Here is a 12,599-nt window from a genome sequence, read left to right on the forward strand (position 1 = left end):
ATTTAAAATTTTATTTTTATCAACCGTACCTCAGATTGTTAGATCTAAACGATGGAGTCCATTTTAAAAGCGAACATATTTTAAAATGGCGGACATATCTGTCGTGCCACAAATCTGCGCGAACGGGCGGCTCGCGCACTGATTGAACGAGGTTAGGCGAAATCGGCTTAGCGTCCGATGGCGAATGGGGAATAATTTCATTCTACCAGCGCCCGATCCACCTGCTACACCGCCATGCAAATTCACGATGTGCCACTTTATAGAACGTGTAACTGAATAAATTCAAAAAATAAAAGTGGAATAATGCGGTTATGATGGACCAATCTATCCGGATAATCTAGTAATACGACTCAACGACTGATAATCCTAATGCGACCATGGATTAGTGGCGGAATGGTGTTGAATTCTTTGCAGAGGTTTGGACTTTGGATTCGATTCCTGGTCTAGCTAACATTATGTTCAATGTTATAGTAAAATTAACGTAGAACAAAATAGACTTTTTATATAAACAGAGGATTATTTCAGCAGAACAAAGTGAAAATAAAATTATATTGCCCAGTCAAGGAAGGAACTTTATTACTTATCTTATCACACAAAATCATTACAATTGTTAATTTGATAGCGGACAGTAATGAATACAGCCGATTATATCTACAGCTCGATTACAAAGAAAATGATAACAAATAAAGTACGTCACACAAATACTTCAGTGATACACGGTAAAGTACTGAAATTTTGCAGTGTAAACGTATTTGTGTAATTAAAATTTAAAACACTAATGATTCTTGGAGGAAAATGCATCGAAACGACATAGTTGTAGCTGCTATCCTTGCCACCTGTAAGTATTTACCACCTAAGTATATTTACTATTTATATTTTAGCTTACCAGACAAATAGCTTGGAAAAAACTTAGGAATGTCTAAACAACCACAATCTTAATTTAGGGCTACTTCTTCATCGATTAGGTCCCTAGTAGTCGAATGACGATTCGCGTCCACATTTCAAGGTATACCTACCTCAGCCTCAGGTATTCACAAAATAGAGCCCAAGTAACAAATATTACTGATTCTGATTAGGGCATTTTCATTTGGTGGCCCTTTGTTGTACATATTATTATCCTGTTTATCCAACTTACGCGATAGAATAGAAGCTAAGACAAAAATAACTGTACCTACTTTTAATACAGTCGACACAAAAGATCTATGAATGATAATACACTGATACACTTTATCGAGAATTATCATTAGTTTCGAAGTCTTGTTTGCCAATAATGAATGCTTCTTAAAAATGACTCATCATAGTCACAGGAAACCCACTGCTGAGCATAGGCCTCCATATCGATTTACATATTGACCGATAGGTAAAAACTACCTATTTACATTTAAAAATGACTCGGCATAAAATGAGGTTTATGTATCTGAATCAAACTCTAATTCATGCAGGTGCCTGTATAGCAGTGGCTCAAACCCCCGTGCCTCGGTGCTTCGACTTCACCTGGCTAGGACCTCGGTATTCCAATGAGAGTATTTTTAGGAACGCCACATGCCAGGACGCAACCAGGTTAGCCAGCGGTATACCTTGCAGAGAACCACTTGTAGTCTCTGGTAAGTGTTGTCAGCAAATCGTTATTATTTTTTATAATAATACTTAGTCAGGTTTAACTTAACTAATTTCTTTGTTACTTTCAACAAATTACCAATCCTACATAGGTGTTTTTAAATGAGACACTTACTTATTTTAGGTGAAATTTTCGAATTTTCTTCGTATTTGTAACATACAACATACCTACAATTTCAAATGTTTCAGAGGACGGCACTTGGCCAGACGTGCACTACATTTGGCAGAACTATGCGGAGCACGCGTCCTGCGTGCTAGCCAGCAACGACGTATGTGCCCAGTTCACCTACTATTTCAATGGACAAGGTGTGTATTAGCTTAGCTAAAAGAGCCTTTTCATCACCCAGAAAGCAATTATTCTTGTAGTTTATATCCTGAATGAATCACTTTATATTATTAATTGTGATACTATAGCCTTTATATCTGTGAAGTAGAGCAGGTATGTCAGAATTAAAATGAGTCGCAAAAAATACTTATTTGATCAATAAGTATGTGAATTTTTTAGCGGAAAATTCAACCTACATGTGCACTCGAGCCGTGGACAACATGGGAATGGCCATCACAAGTGGCTGTTATGATCAAGTGAACGGAACCTTCCGTACAAGGGCTTGCTTCTGTCGCTCTGTAGCTGGAGCTATACCATGCAACAACGCGGTCGTCAACTCAGCTATATCTTTGAGTGTCTTCATGGCTGTTATAGGAGTTATGGCTGTAGAGACACTACGATCTATTGGTATTAATAAACTAAATATATTTATTTAATGTAAGACGTTTCTATTTACTCAATCAACATTAACCTGAAACTTAGATAATAATCCATGTTATTAGTAGGTATGTCACTAAATAATAAACCTAAGGAGAAGGCGCAGACTTTTTGTGCCTCCAGTTTGGCATCAATGGCAAGTTAAATTGTTCGCAATCGCACGTGTTATGAGAGATGCAGTCTAGGATGCTACATATCTGCCCTGTAAGTGTATATTCACTATTCACTTTCGCCTTATGTCTAAAGTCTATCTCGAATGCTTATCGCTACCAGACGTTAAAATCATACGCACACTACACCCACTCAGACCTCAGGTGCTCATCAGTGCTAGTCACACAACACAACTCGCAAGGTTTAAATTAATAACGAGATCGGTTAATAACGATTAACGTTATAATACCATAGACAAATATTATTTTGACAACTGACGTGTCCTTACTGTCAGCGTCAGCTGTCATTTATGACATTTGATGGTGGTTTGGTTGCCACCGTGGTAAAATATTCACTTGCGAAAATTGTGATAAATGTGCTAAAACTAAACAAAATTCAATTTAAACGGTGACAAAATGTACTCCGTATTAACAAGAGGCAATGCAATACTAACGTACACGTTAAGTGTCTTAGCATGTCTCACATTTTTATGTTTTCTGTCCACATTAACTGTGGATTACAGAACTGCCGCACAAATGAACACAGTGAAGGTGGTCGTGTGAGTATAAATCGATATTCTATTGTGATATTAACAGTTTGTTTCGTTGCTGACCCTTTGTTATATATCTTACAGTAAAAACGTCCCAGATTACGGCGCCTCACGTGAAAGGAATGATCTCGGATTTTTGACTTTCGATCTGAAGACTGATCTCTCCCACCTCTTCAATTGGAATGTGAAGCAGCTGTTCCTGTACCTAACTGCTGAATACATCACTACCAACAATGAACTCAATCAAGTAGTTCTTTGGGATAAAATTATCCTCCGTGGAGAAAATGCTGTATTAGACTTTAAAAACATGAACACTAAATACTATTTCTGGGATGATGGAAATGGTCTAAAGTAAGTTTTTTTTAATCTCTTGAATGTATGCAATATGTCCAGTATAATAGTAGTAAACCAGACTGTCTACAAGAGAGGAATTCTACAATACAGCAATGTAGTAAAATTCCTTTTTTCCTGTTGTAAGTTGGTATCTAGAGAGGTACTGAACTTTTAACATCAACAATCTAACTATCCCATACATGATTGTCTCACTTAAAAAATTAAAATCTTTTTCTGTAATAGGAATAGCTTTCCTACTTTCTCTAATCCCTGAAATATCATTAACTTACAAAGCCCTACACCTATAACTGATACTACTAATAAAGCTTACATTATTATTATATTTTACAGAGGTCACAACAACGTCACACTGACCCTGTCTTGGAACATCATACCCAACGCAGGGCTGCTGCCGAACATCCAAGCTCTTGGACAACACTCTTTCAAGTTCCCCACAGAGTATACACAGACAAAGGTATGATCCGAAAGGATCCACCATTAAGTTATGGTGTAGCTGAGATTGCTATGATAATTATTATGGTAAGATTCGTCAAATTATAATGATTTACTGTATGCCAGTCTTTAATTTTAATATCCTAAACATAAACATAATTATAGTGTTTCTAGAGATCAGTCTGTAGGATCTTTTTGATTATCGTTAACAGTTTAAGAATAAGGATGTCTGACAGTTTATTCATTATATTATCATCTTTGTGAGTTCCTTCCCTTCCATTTCCTCTCCCAAATTTTTTCATTTCATACATCAAGGTGGGACAACTATATGGTCCAATAACATCCCATATATTATGATGAGATGAAACAATAAAAAACAATCAATTATGTGTATTGTATATTTATTTTATCAATTACATTTTAAACATTTATCTTTTCGCTCTACATGTGTTGTTCTACAGCAGAAAAAAACTAGGTATCAACTATTAATTTTATCTAAAAAATTGTATATTTCGTAACCAACATAGGTAGTATTAAATTATAAAAGTTTATCTGTTATTTTGTAGCAAATGCATAGATTTTCAGTAGGTTTTTGTGATTGTGCGTAGACAACTGCATTAGAACTTAATACATAATTCATCTATAATCTATTCATACATACTGATTTTACTATATTTTTATATAATTTTCAACTGCAATTATTGAATGCATAAATGCAAGTAGACTAAAGAAGCAATCTGATCTACTATTTAATTAATGTTCATATTTTACTACATACATTTTAATATCTCCCATAAGCACAATAACTATCATGTTAATGAGGTAAAGGTATTTTACAATTTCAGAGCCACTTTAGAAACATTCTATCAAAATACAAATTACAAACCTAAACTGACTATAATTAGATTTATCTTGTAAATTTTATCCTTAATATATTCTAATAAATGTTTGGATTTTATTACTCTATTAGTAGAAATAATTAAGTAGTATTTTAGATAATAATAAGGGACAAAATCTTTGTAAATAACAACATATCTTTTGGAATATAATATGTAAAAAGAACAAAGGTGAAAATGAATAATTATTCTATGTGAAAACAAAGTATTTTATATTGTGCATATTGATAGGAAATAAGTGGTATGAAAAGAATATTCAACAGTAAAGTACACATAGTACACATACACTATAATTTTTAAGTTCAATATTAAAAATTAACCGACACATTAAAATTATTTAACTAATTAAAAATGCCCTAAATTTTAGATCAAATATTTGTGATGGGTCTACAGTCAATTTTAAACCAAAGAAACTTTCGAAGTGACTACATTCATACTAGTGATCATTATTCCATAGAAACATGATAAAATCTTTTTAAAAGTTTATACTTATCTAGGCAATCTTCGATAATTTTAGCAAAGATCCCAAATAATGGAAAATTCTCGAAGACATTGCTCTGTTTCTAGGAGGAATGATAACTATCATTAATACGGTCCCTCAATTAGAAATTGTACTCATAATTAAATGTCCACGATGACAATCACTAGAGACTTGCGGCAGAGCTAGATATTCAAAAAATTTAACAACAGTACTTACATGTAACAGTATCATAATCATATTGCTTGCATGCCTTTGGCATGATTATTTATATTTACGAAGGTTGCTACTACAAACAACTACAATCCACCATTCTACGATTGTCCCTAACATTCAAAGCTGATCCCACTACATTGCATGAAAAAATATTGCATATTTTAGTACCTAACACACTGTTGCTTTGCACAAATCACCCGAAAGATGAATCGATGAATTCTTTTATGTTACATTCAACATGTGTTATTGTTAAGAATAATAAAAATTTATGTGACCTGTTTATTGAAAATTGACTAGTATTTGTGTGATAGGGTGTTACTGGATAACTAAGTAATGATTTACTTATGAAACTGGTTCTATTTCGTCATTGTAGGTCCCATAGTACTCTGATTTTAAAATAACTATAATTTCACTAAATCTATCTGAAATTCGAGTAGCCTACATAGTGAGATAAGTGGTTTATAATGAATTAAACGTAAGTTATTTACTACCGAGTATTATATTTTTATTAAACCTGACAGTTTTAATGAGCAAATGTTTGAGTGAGGACTATTAATCTACTGAAAAGCTATTTCAATTAGATGAAGAATGTGTTTACATTTATAACACTTGTAATTGTGAAGTTTCTATAAACTTCAGAAGCATAACACAGTCAAATTTTACATCAACTTAACAGCAAACACTAAAGATCACAGTTTCTGCCACATTATGTGATTTGGTTTCATACATTGTAAGAATAACTAATAAATGATGGCTAAACGTGATATACTTTACCATTACAAGATAACATTAGCATCTAACTTAAATGTCATATTAATATTTAAATTTATATAATTCAACATCCAATACAACCAATTGAGAAACAAAACAAAAAGTTTTTTAACTACATTGTAATCATTCGCTGTATGTTGTCACAATTAATATTTTGTTTACAAATGTGAAACATGAGAGGCATACTGTCAAAAGACCTAACATCCAAAATCTGTGAGTAACAGGTAAAGTTTGTATACTGGAACGGTGACTCGTCTGCATCACACCTCTCCGGCACACCTGAGAAGCTCCGTCCGGGTTATACGAGTGGATCAGAGTGAGAAGATGAGTTTCAAGTGTGCGGACAGGTGAAGTGTAGTCTACCTATATGTGTCGTCGGCGCGGAGGCCGGCAGGGCGGCGCGTTCAGAGGCGGCAGGGCTCCACCGCGGGCCGTCACGCGCCCGTCAGCGGCGGCCCGTCGGTCTGCACATCCTTGTCCTCGGTGGGCGGCGCGCACGCCCTGTCTGATCCATACCGCCTTGACAAATCCAACATCTCCCTCAAACCCTGTAATGGTTTAAATAAAAAGTATTAGACATTGCCATAAAAAAAAGAAAAAAATCCTCTGGTAAGTAAAAATATTTTTTTTATTGAATTGGGGAAACAGGTTCATAATATCCTGTCCAAGTCTACAGATTAATAAAATTCTGGCTAGTACAACTCAACTTTAATCCACTGCAAAATTTGTTAACTCTTATGTACCTACCTTATTTTCAGTGATAAGTCGTTGATAAAGTTCTTCCTCTTTTCTGGTGTCACCATTCTCATCCATGTTAACAGCTTTGTACATGATGCTAGTCATCTCATTGATCCTCTCAGCTTGCTGACGAATCAACTGGAATAATATTAAAATTTGCTTCAATTCGCTTTCTTTCGAAGGATTATATGAAGTATGGATGGAAGATAGTCCTAATAATTATGACCTTGAGTCAAAAAAGTCATCAATCAGATAAAGATAAATCATAAAAAGTAACAATGATTACCTCTTGTTGTTTTTCATTGACAGCAGCAGTGAAGTCTATCCTCGACTCCCATATTCTCTTTTCTGTGTGTTGGCGGTACTTGGACATTATCAGCTCCAGTGCTCGTCTGTGGTCTTCCAGAGCTGCCCGCAACTCACCATTCTCACGTTGAACGTCCCGCATCAACCGTGACTCTCTTTCTATGCTTGCAATCAATGCCCCTCTTGGCCTTTCTCTGGAAGCTTCATTTAGTGAGTCCACTTCTTCTTTGTACTAAAAAAAACACCATGTATAAAATTTACATGTAATTATCTGAAATCTTTTTAGTAATAATGTCAAATTATTTAGCTTATTGATTCTTATTTTTACGTTTGCCCAAAACTAGACTGCCTACACTCATTCATGACGTGTATAAAATTTGCTGATAAATGCTATTGATAGGTACTTTTGTTTACAAATATCTGCAGTAATCCTTATTACATGTATTGTAGATCAATTTAACTACATAAATAATTACATTACTGATCGAAAGGTTCACTTAAAACGGAAGTATTTCAAAGAATAAATCTTGTAAATTCATTCAAATATCGACTGCTGGACAAGAAGACGGACAGCTTCGGTTTACCTGTTTCATGGTGTGGATCTGTCTGTAAGCAGTTTGAGTTTCAGTTAGTAGAGCATCAGCTTCAGTTTCTCTTTCTTTGAGGCGCCCTGCGAGTCTTTTTGCATCCAAAATGATTTGCTGTATGGTCAGTGACATCTGAAAAAGCCAGCAATGTAGAAAACACTCAATTTAACTCAAACTAAACTTAGATTCACAATCACACGAACCCTGATTTCAACACAAAATAATAAACCGAGTACCGTATCATCTATTTAATTTAACACAATTTATAAACGGCACGAATTCTCTGAGAAAAATTAAAAGACGCACATCAGCTGTTTCGAAATTAGAGACGGGCGGCCATTAGCTTTCATTTCAGAAGGCCTATTAGGTGGACAAATTAAGATGTACCTATTTCGACGAGAATGTTTACTTGCCAATATTAAATAGACCTAAGAATCCTAGAGTAAGAAAGAGAAAGACAATATCTGGTAGTTTTACATGTAAACTCTTAAAATTTGCACGGTTGTGTGACATGACCTTGATAGTCTATGGCATAAACACGTACGAACTCAGTTTAGAAATTATTGCAAAATAAATATTATAAGGTGTACCAGAATCTCATGGCAAATAGGGAAAATAAACTTTGTTGAGAGCAATACTGGGGAAATTGGAATAAACGATCTTGATACTGTTTATTTTTTTATTTTTATGACTTTAATATTAATGAACATGAATTCCGAATATACATTTTAGGTAGGTATGTAAAGTAAGTAAAGTAAAATGTGTATGAAGAATGTTGTTATACATCAGGTTTTTAACATAGGAAAATGTCTTGAAAAATAAATAAATCGTATATTACTTTAAGTAACTAATTTCATTATGCATCATTCTTTTAACTTATCACTTCATTTAGAACTAGAAAACGATTCTAAGAACTCCACTTGCATTTCTTGTTCTTCAATAGATGATCAAGATAAAGAGGTATAGGTGTACCAGAATCTCATGGCAAATAAAAATATTGGAAAAGTGTGTTTTTCATATGGCAATTGTCTATGGCTTTATTGTCACCTGTCAAAGTAAATCAAGAGATCTGTCAGCCGCTGCAGAAATGTTGTAATCTCTTCATGCCTATTTGTTATTTTTGTGAAAAAGTCGAAAAACCTCAAGCAAATCATATTGTTTTCAATGTGTATTGTAAAATAAGGCATAATTCAAAGTCAATCTTTGATTTTAAAGCGCGTCGTTAAGTTGACAGTAAGTTGGAGTGAAATGTTTTGATATTTTAATAATGTTACAGAAAATTGTATGGTATAGTAGTGAATTTTCACAAAAAATTCGAAAATCTTTTAGTGTAGCTCTCTTTTTTTTTCGAAAATAAAGGAATTTTCTTTCAGCAAATTTTTCTATCTACAGTATTAACCTTTAGCTACTGAGGTGGATTTAATTTCACGTAAACACTGACGTGGGGGCCTGAGAGGCCCGTACATAATATGTGTGCTTATATTAAAAAATACAAAATCTTTTTAGGGGTTTATGTTTAATAATTATTAATAGTGGTTAAATTTAAATACAATAAAACCATTTTTAACCGACTTCAAAAAAGGAGGAGGTTATTATGTAAATTATTTGTTAATAAGTACGTATTATTTCAATATTTAGAAAACATGTAGCATTTTTGGCAAAAATCTCATAAAATCATGATTCACAAAGTTATCATGAAAAATATTCATAAATTCAACAAATCAACTTAGAATCTTAATTTTCAATAGTCTTTTTAGCTAATGATATATCAGTAATCCTAATATGAAATAGGGGGAAAAAAATTACACACATCAAATAGTGCGAATTAAACACAGTCTGGATAAACTTGCTTTGCTCAGTGAAGGAAGCCATACATGTTTTTAAAATGTAGATTTCATTTGAATCTTCAAAATACATGTATGGCACTTGGTTTCATTGTTTAAATCTTGATAGACAGGTACAGGCTATCATTTCCTAGCAAACGTGCAAAAAACTACTGTTCTTCTATTTTTCGTTAAATGCTGGTTATTTTTACTTCCGAGATACCGCTTTCTCTCAGACGACATACTGTGGGCTCCGTATTATAGATTTTTTCAAATTATTTCAAGAAAAGACGACAACTAAATGAAAACTATAAACAAAAAAAGTTACGCCAATACTGAGGTGGGGGCCTGAGAGGCCCACAAGAAACTTTAAAATTAATTTACCTACTGAAATTGCGCGTGCAATCACGTGCACCGTTGTTGACAGCCTCGGCGCAATGAAACTCGAAGGTACTAAAAGATTCCGGTGTGTCGTGCACGTGGGAGAGGAGAAATTCAACAATTTGACTTTTGCAAGGCCTGAGAGGCCCCCACGTCAGTAGTTAAAGGTTAAGAGTACCAGGTGGCATTACAAAATTCCACTCTGTATAAATACCTCTTTAACTTGATCATCTATTGAAGAAGAATCAAGAATTGCAAGTGGAGTTCCTAGAAAACGTCTAGTTCTGAATGAAGTGATAAGTTATAAGTATGATACATAATAAAATTATTTACAGTAATATACGGTTTACTTATTTTTCAAGACATGATAAATGTTAAAAACCCGATGTATAACAACATTCTTCATACACAATCTAAAATGTATAGGTAGGCATTCGTACTTCATGTTCATTAATATTAAAGTCATAAATAAAAAATTAAACAGTATCAAGATCGTTTAATCCAATTTCCCCAGTATTGCACTCAACAAAGTTTATTTTCCCCATTTGCCATGAGATTCTGGTACACCTATATTGTAAATAAATTGCTCTTCCAGCATTTCAATGGCGTAGTTTCCTGATGTTAAAAACACTACATTTCTCTGAATGGGATTAAAATACAACGTATTCCTTTTGATATCCCATAACTCTAGGGTATTAATAATACGACCACATAATAGGATCGAATGGCATATTTAATATTTTTCAATTCATTAATTTTTTTCATTTTAATTTTTCAAACAAAATTAAATTAATTCGCCAAAAATAATAATAAATAGTTGGGTAATAAACTAAATGTATCAAAACATTTCAGTCCAACTTACTGTCAACTCGACGACGCGCTTTAAAATCAGAGATTGACTTTGAATTATGCCTTATTTTACAATTCACATTGAAAACAATATGACTTGCTTGAGCTTTTACGACTTTTTCACAAAAATAACAAATAGTCAAGAAGAGATTACAAAATTTTTGCAGCGGCTGACAGATTTCATAATTTTTTTTGACAGGTGACAACTAAACCATAGACAATTGCCATATGAAAAACACACTTTTCCAATATTTTTGTTTGCCATGAGATTCTGGTAGACCTATATTACTTTTACAAAAGAGAATGATTTACAATACAAAAATTGATAACTAAAACCATTAATTTTTGTAGAGAGTTGAACTCAGTTCAAGTAATGTAATAGCCAAGCCTTTTCGTACTTACCATGGCTATAGGCAGCATACTTTGATAACTTTGACCTATCTTTGCGAAATGCAAAAAAAAGTGTTTACCCTTGTCTGTGGTTTTGCTTGCGCGGGAAACGAAAGCAAAAGCGGGCTTTGTTTCGTAGTTTAGTAAATTAATAGTTTTTAAAATAGAAATAATTTATTTAACAAGTGAATATAACAATATTAATTAAGTTAAGTCATTATTAATAACTCTTACAATGTTAGTAATTAATATAACTTACCCCTCTGCCTTTTTGGATCGAGATCGAGATTCCTAACAACATCAGCAGTTTAGCACGCCTACTGGTAAGTAGTTAATTTGATATTTTTATTGTTTCATCATCATCATATTATGCAATGCGAATTAAACATAACTGAAAAAGAAGTGAAAATGTCATGTTTTTTCTACTTAAATCCATGGGGGTGATCGCCCCGGGTACCAACCCATGCTACGGCGCCGCCACTGCTTCTACCGATAGGTATTTTAACTAGATATCTATCTACAGGGTGGAAACGATAAGTGATCTCATTCGATTATTTCTAAACTATACAAGATATCGAAAAACTGGTTACTGATCCTGAAAGTGCTTCACGAGCTCTATCCAACGGTACCAATAATAGGTTACAGAATTAACTGGATCTATCTGAAAATTAAATGTTTTCAGCATCCATACTAAATGTATGCCAGCCAAACAATATTAAAAGTATTTTTTTTAATTAAATAATTAACACTTAAAATGAACTCGTAAATTGCATTCTTTTTTAAATTATTCTTGGAAAACATTGGTTTTAGGATTTACTTGCTATAATATTATCAAGACAAGAGTGCCATGAATGTAGCTGTACTAAATGTATGGAAGCTGGAAACATTGATTTTTCGGATGGATCCAGTTTATTTTGTAACCTATTATTGGTACCGTTTGAAAGAGCTTGTGAAGTACTTTCAGAATCAGTAATCAGTTTTTCCATATCTTGTATGGTTTACAAATAATCGACTGAGATCACTTAACGTTTCCACCCTGTATATAAATAAAAATGAATTGCTGTTCGTTAGTCTGATTAAAACTCGAGAACGGCTGGGCCGATTGAGCTGATTTATTTACTGCCTTTAAGGCGGAACAGAGTTCGCCGGGTCAGCTAGTTGCATGATATAAAATATTTGCTAATGAGTGTTAAGGTGCCCACGCAATCACTTGTTTTTGAAGGAAGAGATGAATACTAAAAATTAAAAACTTAAATCCTTGTAATTTTGCGAGAAATAGGTTTTCATGCCCCAGATTT

General features: G+C 33.6%; 2 protein-coding genes across 4 annotated transcripts; one reads left to right on the forward strand and one right to left on the reverse strand.

Moving 5' to 3' along the window:
* Window positions 1–662: 662 nt before the first annotated feature.
* Window positions 663–3,986, forward strand: LOC135073090 (signal peptidase complex subunit 3). Its single transcript, XM_063967127.1, has 8 exons — window positions 663–838; window positions 1,443–1,604; window positions 1,807–1,923; window positions 2,123–2,227; window positions 2,826–2,845; window positions 2,944–3,089; window positions 3,165–3,431; window positions 3,765–3,986. The coding sequence occupies exons 1-8, from the start codon at window positions 796–798 to the stop codon at window positions 3,892–3,894; spliced, it is 990 nt and encodes a 329-aa protein (XP_063823197.1). The 5' UTR covers window positions 663–795; the 3' UTR covers window positions 3,895–3,986.
* A 264-nt stretch (window positions 3,987–4,250) lies between these two features.
* On the reverse strand, window positions 4,251–8,227 carry LOC135073089 (FGFR1 oncogene partner 2 homolog). 3 transcript variants are annotated; one of them, XM_063967125.1, is made up of 5 exons: window positions 8,095–8,227; window positions 7,856–7,990; window positions 7,252–7,503; window positions 6,975–7,103; window positions 4,251–6,775 (listed from the first exon to the last, which is right to left on the reverse strand). In XM_063967125.1, the coding sequence occupies exons 2-5, from the start codon at window positions 7,988–7,990 to the stop codon at window positions 6,662–6,664; spliced, it is 630 nt and encodes a 209-aa protein (XP_063823195.1). In that variant the 5' UTR covers window positions 8,095–8,227; the 3' UTR covers window positions 4,251–6,661. The 3 variants fall into 3 exon arrangements, with proteins under 3 accessions (XP_063823195.1, XP_063823194.1, XP_063823196.1); XM_063967124.1 differs by having other exon boundaries at window positions 8,062–8,226; XM_063967126.1 differs by having other exon boundaries at window positions 8,165–8,215.
* Window positions 8,228–12,599: the final 4,372 nt, after the last annotated feature.

This window comes from Ostrinia nubilalis, chromosome 7 (genome assembly GCF_963855985.1).
Source record: "Ostrinia nubilalis chromosome 7, ilOstNubi1.1, whole genome shotgun sequence".
Taxonomy (NCBI): Eukaryota; Metazoa; Arthropoda; class Insecta; order Lepidoptera; family Crambidae; genus Ostrinia; species Ostrinia nubilalis.